General features: G+C 39.1%; 1 protein-coding gene across 1 annotated transcript in view; it reads left to right on the forward strand.

The window, feature by feature from the left end:
• LOC143028407 (NAD(P)H oxidoreductase RTN4IP1, mitochondrial-like) overlaps positions 1 to 5,595 on the forward strand; it is a 14,571-nt gene extending 8,976 nt beyond the window's left edge. The window contains exons 9-10 of the mRNA XM_076190439.1: positions 2,475 to 2,600; positions 4,133 to 5,595. Coding sequence (XP_076046554.1) covers positions 2,475 to 2,600; positions 4,133 to 4,243 — 237 coding nt within the window. The 3' untranslated portion in view covers positions 4,244 to 5,595. The remainder of the gene's footprint in view (positions 1 to 2,474; positions 2,601 to 4,132) is intronic.
• The last annotated feature ends 7,936 nt before the right edge of the window (positions 5,596 to 13,531 follow it).

The raw sequence follows: 13,531 nt of genomic DNA on the forward strand, positions 1-13,531 counted from the left end.
AGCCACACAACATTTTGTCTGTGGTAGAGGAAACCTCTGTTCATAGAGAAATTATGATACTTTATTATACTGGGACTGTCCCTTTGGTATGCTGTCCCCCCACTCTTGTCACTGTCCTGTACCACTTCTCTGAATATTAATTTTCTCATTTTGCTGAACCCTGTGGTGGGGGAAAAGAATACTGCCACCAAGTATTTCCACTTGAGTTGTAAAAGGTGACAAAAATGGAACCGGGATAGGACTAGGCATCCTTCTCCCTGTAGGAAGATGGGGAGAATATTTTAGGGAGTTGCTAAATGTGAAGGAGGATAGGGAGGGAAAGGTAGTTGCAATGGGAAGTGCTAAGAAAACAACAGTGATGAGTGAGGAGAATGGAGGAAAAATAAGGAAAGATGAGATAAAGACATTTGTTAAGATGATGAGAGCAGGTAAGGCACCTGGGTTGGATGGGTGTCATGAAGAATGTCTAAAAAAAAAGGAGGTACAGTGATGGTGGACTGGCTGGTGAGGTTATTTAATGTTTGTTTAAGAGAGGGTAGAGTGCTGGAGGACTGGAGGAGTGCCTGTATAGTTCCACTTCACAAGGGAAAAGGGGACAAGTGTGAGTGTAGTAGTTTCAGAGGGATTAGCTTGTTAAGTATAGTTGGGAAGGCTTATGGGAGCGTTTTGATTGAAAGGATTAGGAGAGGAACAGAGGGAGTAATTGGTGAGGAACAGTGTGGGTTAAGGACAGGTAGGGGTTGCATGGATTAGATTTTTTGTTGTAAGGCAGATATGTGAGAAAGCTTTAGAAAAAGGTTATGATGTTTTTTGGGCCTTTATGGATTTGGAAAAGGCTTATGACAGGGTAGACAGGAAGGCACTGTGGGAGGTGTTGCAGATATATGGGATAGGAGAAAAGCTGTTAAGAGCAGTCAAGAGTTTTTACAAGAGTAGTATAGCCTGTGTTAAATCGGAAATGGAGAGAGGGAGTGGTTTAAGGTAAAGGTGGGACTTCACCAGGGATATGTTATATCACCTTGGCTGTTCAAGTTATACATGAACAGAGGTAAATACAAGGGTAATGGGTCGGGCATTGGAGATGGTTAAAGAAAATGGAGAAAATTGGGAGATAAGCCAGTTTTTTGCTGACGACACTGCACTTGTAGCAGGATCAAAGGAGGGATTGAGGAAGTTAGTGACAGAGTTTGGGAGTGTGTGAAAGAAGGAAGTTGAAGATAAATGTGGATAAAAATAAGGTGATAAGATGTACAAGGGGAGAAAGTGGGAGCAGACTGGAAGTGAGTATTAAGGGAGAGACTGGAGGAAGTGGATAGTTTTAGATACTTGGGTGCAAATGTGGCAGGAAAGGGAGGAGTGGAGGTGTAGGTAGATTGTAGATTGAGAGAAGCAACTAAATGCCTTGGAGAATTGAAAAGTGTAATGAGAAATAGGCATTTGGGAATGGATGCTAATAAGAGGTTATATGAAGGAGTGATTGTACTGACAGCACAGTGTGAGGCAGAAACATGGAACATAAAAGAGGAAGAGAGGAGATGTTTGAGATGAGGTGCCTGAGAGGTATGATAGGGGTTACTAGGCTGGATAGAGTGAGAAATGAGGAGAGCAGGGGTGGAAAGGGAGTTGGGAGATAGGGTTGATGAAAGAGTATTGGGATGGTTTGGACACATGGAAAGAATGAGTGAGGAAAGATTAGTAAAAGAGATGTGGAAGGCAAAGCTAGAAGGAGTGAACACAAGGGGGCGACCAAGGACGAGATGGATGGATGGGGTAAAAGAGGCATTGGGAAAGAGGGGAATGTCTGTTGAGGAAGGAATGGAGAAGAGAGAAGATGGGGGTGAATGAAGAATGGTTGTGCACGGATAATACTATGATATGCATGAAAGACAGTGGGTAGGGGATGGGCAGTGAGGGAGTATGTGTGAAAAAATAATTTGACACAGACCAAAGGGATTTCTTCCCGTTATCTCTTTTTCTGCATGAGGGGATGGAGAGTGGGAGTCATCGATTTAATGAAGTGGCCTTACTGTGGATGTGCTATATCTAGTAACACTGCCTCTGACCCAGGGCAGTGGACAAGATGCAGGGATGACCTGTCATCCAGGAGGAGCCAAGATAAGAGGAAGGGGGTGGATGGGAATGGAGTATGTGGGGATGGAATGGGTGGGAGTGGATTTTATGCCTTTGTGTTTTGGCTACCTCCCTTGTAAGGGGGAAAAAAGCCTTTGGTATATGTATGCACCCTGTGGTGGGGGGAAAAGAATACTGCCTCCAAGTAATTCTACTTGGATCATAAGAGGCAATAAAAATGGGACAGGGATTGGGACCAGGCATCCTTTTCCCTGTAGCCCCACAGGGGACATTCCTTAAAAAAAAAAAAAAAAAAAAAAAAAAAAAAAAAAAAAAAAAAAAAAAAAAAAAAAAAAAAAAAAAAAAAAAAAAAAAAGTTTACTAAGCATAAGATTCTTTAACAGAGTGTGTGCCAGGTGGTCAACAAAAATGCATTAACACTGTCGGAGGGACGAGCATATAAGTGGGCTTTCTACATGCCCAATCCATTGGCTTTTAAGGAGATTTCTTCGATGGTTGCTAAAAGTCAGGTAAGATTTTTATTTTTTTCCTGACATTGATTCAAGGTTTAGGCATCACATCTGTAACAGTGTGTTGATTAATCCTTTATCTGAAGTGCTTGGGACCAGAAGTTTTTCAGACTTTGGAATATTTGTGATTTCATCTTTAAAATGGGAGAGTTTGCAGATGGAATCATTCTGTATAAACAAATCTACACCATCAACATATGAATTGTCTCTTCACTCTTTTTCTATTTGTAATGGTGGAAAATGGATAGAACTTTTACATATTAACAGTGCTCAGTGAATGTACAATGTTTCATTGTTATTCATTGTTACACAGCATGAGAAATGATATATTAAGCCACAGCCTTTCTCCCAAATATTTACATTTTTTGTGCTCAGTTCTCATGATGTATTTTCAGTCTAATGATAACCTGATTAAACTGAAAAACACCTGCCAGTAGCATTTTAACATTCCTGGAGAATATATATATTTACACACATACATATTGGATGAGGCAACGTGTGTGCAAAAATCATACAAAAATTTAAGAAAAAACTTGATGTTGAAAGATATAAAGACAGGTCACTATGAGCATAGCTCCCTTCCCATATAATACAACTAGGTACAACCAGGTAAATATATATATATCTAAAAGCTCTTCCCCTATAAAAAGGGCCTGGCCATATCAAATCATTCATCCAACACCCATTCTACACCAATTCAGAAACCCATTTGTATTCTACCCATCTTTGCTCCTTGTGGTATGAAGTCACCCCTGTCCCCCTGCCCACTGCTTGGGTTATTGTTGTTGTCATTCCCAAGACCAGCGTTTCTCAACCAGGGTTCCCTGGAACCCCCGCAAAAGGTCCCTAAGGGTTCTGCGAGAACAAGTGAGATAAGCTAATGCACTTTTGATCTTTTATTTAATTTCATATACGTAATATAATTAAACACACAATATATTCTTGGTTCTTGTAATGTAATATAAACATCATCCTACCTAACCTATTATTACGATGAAAATGAAATGAGAAAGATATGGTATGTTTTTTTTTTGTTTGTTTTTTGTTTTTTTTGCTCAGGGGTTCCTTGAGACATGCAATTTATTTTAAAGGTTACGCAAGGGTAAAAAGGTTGAGAAACGCTACCCTAGACTGTCTGGCCGAGCAGTCCTGTCTCCCCGAGGAATATCACAGCTGGAATGGGATTTTCCCACAAATCCCATATAGAGTGTATATTGTGTTGTTGGCGTGTGTGATTGTGTACACTGCAGTCTTCCATTCACTGTTCAGGTCAGAAGCAATGCAGCAAGACACAGCAGGGTCCAACAGCCAAAACTGGTCCTCCACCACTTTGTTAAATGACAACCCTCTCCCTTTCATTCACTCAATAAATTATTAAGATGACAAAAAGAGGTACCTTTAGCTACATCAGTACTTCATGTACTTTCATCCCCTCTCCATACACATCTATCTCTTGCCCTCTCTCTTCCCTGCTCAGCAGACATTTGGTGTTAATGATTCTCTTTGTATATCTTTACTTCTTGTTCCAACAGATTGTTCCTGTAATCAACAGAGTTTACTCATTCTCTGAAACACCTGAAGCTTATCTTGCAGTTAGCGAGGGTCATGGAAAAGGAAAAACTGTTATCACACTTGAAGAATAGCCTTTGATGTATTCAACACAAATTATACTTTGTAGCCTATGTACCTCATACCATCATTACAAGTATATGTAAAAATGTCTTTTTGTGGATATATTATATAGTCTTGACAATGACATTTTTGTTTGGAGTATTTGAATTTATGACAAGAATTATGACTGAGAAATCTTGTATCAAGTTCCTTGGATTTTTGGTTCACAACAAGTAAATTTACTTTGTAAATAAGTCATTAGTTGAGTATGTAAATGTTAGTTTATTGCTGGGTAAGTTGATTTATTCAGTATGATTGTAAACAAATGTTGATATCAAGTTTGTACTCTAATTGTAAATATGTTTTTCTCTGTGATAACCTTCAGCTTAAGAAAATGAATTCATGAACAAGACCTTTTTGAGTGTCATTGACCTCAATAGAAAACTACATTTGAGACACATTTATTTGATTTTAATTTAGTTTCCTTGTTTTAGCTTATGTGCTGTTGGCCTCTTAAGTGACATGACTAGCCATGAAAGAGGAAGCATCCTTGCCCTTTTCACTTCCATCACGTCTCTTTTTACCCTTTCCTGTTAAAACCATGTGAAGATTTTATCTTATTTCTTCCCTAGCAATACTACCAGTTCATTCCTGATTCACTCCATTCATGGAACAAGTTGTTACCTTAGCGGATACATTCTTCTCCTACTCATACTTACATACGTACATATACCAAAGGCTTTTTCCCCCTTACAAGGGAGGTAGCCAAAAAACAAAGGCATAGAAACCACTCCCACATATTCCATCCCCTACATACTCCACTCTCCTCTACCCTCTTCCCTCCCTCTTATCTTGGCACCTCCTGGATGACAGGTCATCCCTGCATCTTGTCCATTGCCCTGAATCAGAAGCAGTGTCACAAGACATAGCACATCCGCGTCAAGGCCGCTTCATTAAATTGGCAACCCCCCTCTCTGTCCCCTCATGTAGAAAAGGAGAAGACAGGGAGAAATCACTTCGGGCTGAATCAATTTATTTCTCATACATACTCCCTCACCCCCCACCCTTAACCCACTCACCCTCATGCATCACAGCATCATTCTACTAACATCAAGTCATTGTCCCAGGTCTCTTTTGCAAAAGACAAGGCTCCATTTATCCTGACCATAAGATCTTTGGATTCATTTACCCCACCTGCCTGCCTCTTCCTTGGTCTGCCATTTGCTCTCATTCCTGGCACCACCAATTCATCTCAGTAGATGTCTACTTTCATCTATTAACATAAAATGACTAATCCACCTCAGGTTTGTCTCGTCTATCCTTTCTTCCAGTACTATCTGTACCCTAGTCCATTCACAAATTCTATTGATTGATCTTTAGTTCATGAGATATACTTTATTTAAAAAAAAAAAAAAAAAAAGTAATAGCCCTCTTATCCGGCATTCAGGTATCCGGCAACTTCAAATATCCAGCACATTTTTTCTGAGCATTAAAATCTATAAAAATAGATGTGGACAAAGACGAAGCGATAACATTCACTCTAACTGATGAGGAACTTATCAATGCAGTAATTGAAGATAATCTTGAGAAGATGACAAAGGCAGATAGTGAGGAGAAGATGACCCTGAGCCTAAGGTGGCATGGAAAGATGCTGCAAATGGTTTAGCTGTCTTTGTTAAGTTTGCAGAGCAGTGCAGCTATATGTCCACCCAAGATGTTATGTCTCTTCACTGCATTCAGAATGAGTTCTTATTGCAAAGAGGAAAGAGCTGCAAACAAGCTGACATAACAAACTATTTTAAAGTAGGTTGTAAGGGAAAGAAAGAGTGGCAAACAAGTACAGAGGATAGTGATAAACTAAAGTGATGAACTGGATGTCGGTGAGTGAGGTGGTTTTGTTTGTTTATCTATGTGCTTTTTTATGTTGAGTTAAATGTTTATGTTATGTTAAATGTTGTTAATAGTGAATAAAATGAGTTGATTGTAGACATAGTGTTTTTGTAACCCTTCACTTATTTTAGTAACCCCTTCAGAAAAGTACAGAGAAGGTTAGTGTCTAGTGATGAACTGTATGTTAGTGAGTGAGGTGGTGATGCCGCAATCATGTGATGGTTTGTTTATGTTATGGTATGTGATATTATATGTTAACTGACATTAATAGTGAGTAAAGGGGGTGATTGTAGACATATTTCTGTACCCCTTCACTTACTTTAGCAACCCCTTCAAGTATCTGGAATTTTCGAGTATCAGGCATGCCTTTGGTCCTAGTGATGCCGGATAAGAGAACTTTTACTGTACCTCCTTTTTTAACTTAAATATTTTTTGCTCCATTCTCATTGTCACGTCACACTGGGTTCATACTCGTGATGTGACATATTTATTCCTTGAACATAATTACACTGTTATGCTACCCCCTGGTGTGAGAATGAACAATGACTCCTTGTCCGCTAAGGCCGTTGACCTGGAACGCGCGCGAAAGCTCTCGTAGGCAAGCGGCGGAGTGATACGAAGCCAACGCCGCCCGCTAGCTGAGGTCAAGGGGCGCGTGAATCGAGAAGGCGAAGTAGTGCCTCCCCTCCTTTCTACCTCATTGTCTTGTAGGTTAAGGTATAAGCTAGGGAATTATTGTGAACCCTCTCCATGCATAAATAAAGGAAGTAATGGATGTGTGGAGTTGGGTGGATAGGGATAGGAAATGTATTTTAAGATAAGTTGGCATTGGGCAATAGCACTTGTGTTGTGCGGTTGGGGTATAAATCAGGGGGTGAGGTCACCCACGCTGCTCCCTCCGCACTCGACCTCTGCGCATTGTCGGTACTTGTAAGTAAGAGATATTCTCATTAGTTGTGTTAATAAATATTTCGGTGATTTTGTATGTCTTCTTTCTTTATCCTGGCGTGTTGGACGTATCTATAAAGGGGCGATTCTTCTCTGAGACTCTGGATTGTATGAATTACTCAAACTCTGTTTTAGAGTTTGATGTAACACACAAAAACTGAGCTTAGGGCATGACACTCATCAACCCCATTCATCCCTAAACAGCTTTGTCACTCCTTCAATGCAGTCACCTACTTTTGCATCAATATCCCCTTCACACCATGACTTCTCTCAGTGCACTAACACAGCTGTAACTAGGAATACCCTCTTTTCTCTTTCTCTTGTGCCTGTGGTATATGCAAATACCAAAATGCCCCTTTCCCCTTGTAAAGATGGGTGTCTCAGTCAAGACATACATCCTTCACCCATTACACACCCATCCAACATTCATTTGTTTTTCTATCTGCCTTAGGTCCTTATGAATGAAGAGTCATCACTGTCCCCCCATGCACTGTTCATGTCAGTAGTGCAGCAAGACACTGCACTTCCATACATACATATACCAAGGGCTTTTTTTCCCCTTATAAGGGAGGTAGTCAAAAAACAAAGGCATAAAGCCACTCTCACCCATTCCATCCCCATCACACTCCACTTCCCTCCCTCTTGGCACCTCCTGGATGATGGGTCATCCCTGCATCTGCACCTCCATAGTTGGGGCTAATGGCTGAAGCTGGTTTATCTTCATTACTTCATTATATGGCAACCCTCATTCATCTGAGGAATTACAGAACAGACATGAAGAAATTCCTCCAACAAATCCCTTCACACAATAGTATCACAAAAAAATCCCTCTTAACCACTTCAGTATGACTCAAATTCTCGCACACAGCATCGGCTGCCATATGTAATTTGCAGCACACTACTTGGATTATAAAATATAAAGTCACTGCTATATTACTTGTTCTCTTTTCCTCTGAGTAATAATGATGATGATGATGATATGGTTTAACGTCACAAACTCCCCCCTACTGGAAGGCTAGGACGGTGCCCCTCACAGAGGACTTTATAGCGTGGAATTTAATGAACCATGCCCTTGGTTCAACTTTGCTGGTGGCAGGATTTGAAATGTCATCCCCTCGACCTTCGCCGCAAGTAATGATGCCCTAATCCGCTCAGCCAGCAAGCTTCCAAAAATATACTACTGTAAGAGTGGGCAACAGATTGAATAATAATAAACAAAAAATGTGATCAAAGCAGTTTACAGAATCTGGAGGTAACTCGTGTAAGACTACAAAAAAAATATAGTCAAGATGGCGATGCCTCATGTACCCACTCACACTTCATGACACCTATGTAGGTGTCATCATAACTAAGAGATTAAGAGGAGCAAGAACAATACATGCATGACTGTATTCATGGTCACCACTAAGAATGTACCAACACAGAGCAGACCTGGCCACAGGAACTACTCTAGATGCAATCATCACACAGAAGAGAGTGAACATCTTACTTTACACTGCTCAACCCTAGCAATACCCAGACAACTTCTGTGAGTGACTTATGGGCCAATAGAGAAACTGTTGCTGATCACCTCCGGAGCTGTGGGTCTCATCCAAGAGAGACTGCAGGCAGCGATTGAATGATTGACTACAAGGTCCCAGACCATTAAAGAGTCTTGAGTACTTTACCATGCTCTTTAATGAACTTTGAGTGAAATTGATAACTGCAAGGGCATTGATACACTCTCCCACCATAGTTCCCAGTCACTGTAAACACTCTCATCACTTCAAAGTACATTTTCATTTCTGCAGAGCCCAGTACTGTTTTTCTAAGAAAAATAAACTAGACTTACTGGTTGTGAGTTATAAGTAACTTTCTCAAAGGCTTGCAACTGTAGTAACCAATGTGCTGTTGCAGTTGGCTCTGATCCTTATATGAAAACACTATAAAGAAGTCAAGGGTTCCTTTCCTTAATTACCCATGACACTAGCTATGGATTCTTTTCAACTTGCCTCTTGACAAATTTCAAAGTCCTGGATGGAGATTTATGTGGCCTACAAAGGTGAAGATTGGGAATAGGCATGACTTTTCCACCGTCACAAAAATTATTCATTCACTTCTCTAATGAATCTTTAAGCCCATAACTTCACAAATTTCCTTTATTGTCTCACCTGCCTTACACAGAGACACCATTCCAACATCATATAAAATAATGGAGGTTTCTTCCCCCATTTTACACTACAAATACACAAAAAAGCCAATTACACTGAAAAATTATACCAAAACTGAAAGCAAAATTTCAACAGAACCACTCAGTTCTGATGCCAATTGGTAACTGGGCAGCACATGCTGGGCATCTATAAGGGTATTGAGGGCACTCACAACAGAAAATGTTATGACTTATGGCACAAATATAAACCTACATAAATAAGCCTTTGGTTTTACAACCAAATTTTAGTTGTGTGACTAATACTTAAGTAATAGTTTGACACATACTGTACAATACAAATACTTTTATATAAAATAAAAATAAAAATTTTATATTCTGTATAAAACAAAACATGGATAACTATTAAAAACAAAGCACTTTATTTATGTGGTATCACCAAGGTTACTCTATTGGTACTGGGGGTCAATGAACAACTCCCAATCTCTTGAAGCTTTATACAACTTATCACAAATGTTCATGTTTACGAATGAAAACTTATTTCATATAGTTACAAAATACATGACTAATGTTTGTCTTATTAATGGCTAAACTAAAATTTGCTAACCATTGATCCTATTTTTGTCCATGGCAAAAGTAAATAATCATATTTTGAGATCACAGAAAAAAAATAAAAAATAAAATAAAACCATAAGTTTAAAAATATACAAATCATTGTTTCTGCAGTGCCATCTATTATGTCATGACCTCATTAAAATGTAAGTCTCTTGCATGCTATACACTGATTTAATTACTACAGTGAAAGTTACTATAAATCTGTATCATGTGTACACTTCTGATAGAGCAGTCTATCACTTAATGCTTGAGATGATTTACACATTTTCAGATGTGTAAGTTGAGCAAGCAGACCTCTATTATAGGTCTATTCTTCTCTGTCACCTATATAACAGTTGCTTAATATTTTTCCCATTTACTCATGAGAAAATATGGAAAAAAAAAAAAAATCAAACACCCATTCCACACTCATCCAAAAATGAATTTGTTTTCCAGTCCACCATCACTCTACCTCCCTTTTTTAGACACTCTGCATGACTCCCATCCAACCCAGGTGCCTTACCTGCTCTCATCATTTTAATAACTGCTTTCACCTTATCTTTCCCTATTTCTCCTCTATTTTCCTTATTCATCACTGTCATTTTCTTAGTGCTTCCCACTGCAACTACTTTTCCCTCCCTATCCTCCTTCACATTGAGCAACTCCCTAAAATACTATGCCCATCTTCCTTTTACTGCCATCTCTTCCATTATCATCTCTCCATCTCCATTTTTTACCTTTTCTTCTCTACTTGATTCACCTCCTTTTCCTCTCTTAATTTCCTTCCAAAACATCTTTTTATTACTTTCAAAATTTTCTGTCATACTCTTGCCCCATTTCACATCTACTCAGGTCATAAAAAAAAAAAAAAAGACAAAGTGACAGAAACACATCAAGAAACTTTGCTTTTCATACCGATGTACCAAGTTTTGGAACATCCGAAACAAGGGTATAGTAAAATTAAATCAATCACTCACTCAAATAACAGAAATAAATCTTAAGTCAAATATAACTGATGGGTATAGAGAATAGCCTCACAAATGTAGTTCTTTTCTTATTATAGCTAGATAAACGCAATTAAGTAAATTCACACTCACTAGAACTATTGTGAAGTATGAGATACTTGATTGGAGAGAAGCTATAAATAGAGTCCCACAGGGCTTTGGTTCTGGCACCTATATTAATTTATAGAACAGAGAAGAGAAAGAAGTGACTTGTTGACCATCTACAGAATTAAAAAGGCATGGAAGTCCTTGACAGAGAAGACTTACTAAATTGGGATAGGAGAAACACAATTGGACATGGAAAGAATCTTAAAAAGGATAATTATAAAAGAGAATTGAAAAAGAACAGCTTTCCCCCACAGAGTGGTGGATGTATGGAACCCATTAGATGAAAGAACAGTGTGTGCAAAAACAATACAAGAATTTAATGGCAAACTAGACATGGAGAGATACAAAGACAGGACACCACGAGCTTGGCTCCCCTTCCTGTAAAATATAACTAGGTAAATATGCTTACAACATGATTGATGGAACAAATAACAATGCCAACCTATTCACAGATGATGCCAAGATTTTTTACATACATATACCAAAGGCTCCTTTACAAGGAAGGTAGCCAAAAATCAAAGGCATAAAATCCACTCCCACCCATTCCATCCCCATATACTCCACTCCCATTCACTCCCCTCCCTCTTATCTTGGCTCCTCCTGGATGATGGGTCATTTCTGCATCTTGCCCACTGCCCTAGGTCAGATGCAGCATCACAAGCCACAGCACATCCACAGCAAGGCTGCTTCATTTAATTGGCCAACCCCCTCTCCCTATTCCCTTATGCTGAAAAAGAGAGGACAGGAAGAAATCCCTTTGGGCTGTGTCAAATTATTTTTCACATACATTCCCTCACCCCCCCATTCCCCACCCACTCCCTTTCATGTATTATAGCATCATCCACACACAACCATTTTCCATTCACCCCTATCTTTTGTCATCTGTCCTTCATCAACAAACATTCCCCTCTTACCCCATCCATCCATCTCATCCTTGGTCATCCCCTCATGTTCACTCTTTCCACCTCAGCCTTCCACACCTCTTTCACAAATCTTATCTCACTCATTCTTTCCATGCGTCCAAACCATCCCAATACTCTTTCATTAACTCTATCTTCCTACTCCCTTTCCACCCCCATTCTCCTCCTCATCTCCTCATTTCTCACTCAATCTAGCCTAGTAACCCCTATCATGCTTCTCAAGCACATAATCTCAAACACATTCAAACTCCTCCTCTCTTATGTTCCATGTTTCTGCCCCATACAGTGCTGTTGGTACAATGACTCCTTCATACAATCTCCTCTTGACTGCTCTTAGCAGCTTTCTTCCTATCCCATATATCTGCAATACCTCCCACAGTGCCTTCCTGTCTACCATGTCATAAGCCTTCTCCAAATCAATAAAGGTCCAAAACACATCATTACCTTTTCCTAAAGCTTTCTCACATACCTGTCTTACTACAAAAATCTGATCTACACAACCCCCATGAGTGGTATTTCATTATATTGAGGAAATTATGAAAAAAATACAATAATCTTATGTACTCCAAATTGGAATGTGGCAGTGGTGTAATCCCCACACAAAAAGAAAAATATAAGAAAAATAGAATATAAAGAATGGCAACCAATTAATTGTAATAAACAGGAAGGGAACTACCAGTACATTTGTGGGGTCCTGTCTCCTATTCTTCAATTACCATAACTGGTTTTGAATGTACAAGGAAAGACAAGACTAGCTGGGGTTGCCTACATTGGAAGAAAGAAGAGAAACAGGCAATATGACTTCTATCCCCAGAACTATGAAAAATGTTGGCATGATTGTCAAAAAGACCTATTAGCACAGGATAACAGAATATCAAGAGGGAGTAGCAGGAGACTTATAAAAATGGAATGTATGAAGAACATCAAAGAATAGTTTTCTGTACACATACAATAATTTATAGGATAACTCAGAAGAAACAGTCCTGGCAGACAACACAAATTAATTTAAAGGAAAGTATGATAATTGGACACAAAAATGGTACACCAAGAGCATAACTCCTATCCTATACATTACAATTAGATACCAAGCAATCTTCATGTTTGTATTTTTGAAAGTAATTCTCCTTTTCTATTTTCCAAGGGTCAGTAACATATATCTGTACACAGTGGTCCTTTGAGATGGAAATATGAGAGCATTCTCTTTTGATCATCTTCAAACATTAAACACTCATCTCCCTTTGGAAGTGCAGCCCTGTGTAATGACAAATGGTCTCTGGACCAGACCCAAGATCTCTCTATCTTTCCTTTACTTTTTCATATAAGGAAAGCTGACAATCAACAACTCTCCTATTCCTTCTCCTCCACCTACTAGTCAGAGGATGCAGAGCACATTATGCTACATTATTCATATTCCTTCCTTCCAAACAGCAACAAAAAATCTCTTCACTAAGTGAATAGGTGGGTATGCCCAGTTTCTTGGGAGCTGTCATGTCTCCTGCAAGAAAGAACTGGGTCAATGGACTCAATAATCCTATTATTCAATGAAAAAAACAGACAACACTAATATAACACAGACAACACTCCAGTATTTCTTCCCAGGGAGATCTATGAGAGAAGATCATTGCTGACTACTGTGGGATATGGATATCCAGTTACTGAAACCTGTGACTAATTGTTATAATTTTTTTCTTCAAAATTTATAAGACTATC

This window comes from Oratosquilla oratoria, chromosome 9 (assembly GCF_046742065.1).
Source record: "Oratosquilla oratoria isolate Oo_2021 chromosome 9, ASM4674206v1, whole genome shotgun sequence".
NCBI lineage: Eukaryota > Metazoa > Arthropoda > Malacostraca > Stomatopoda > Squillidae > Oratosquilla > Oratosquilla oratoria.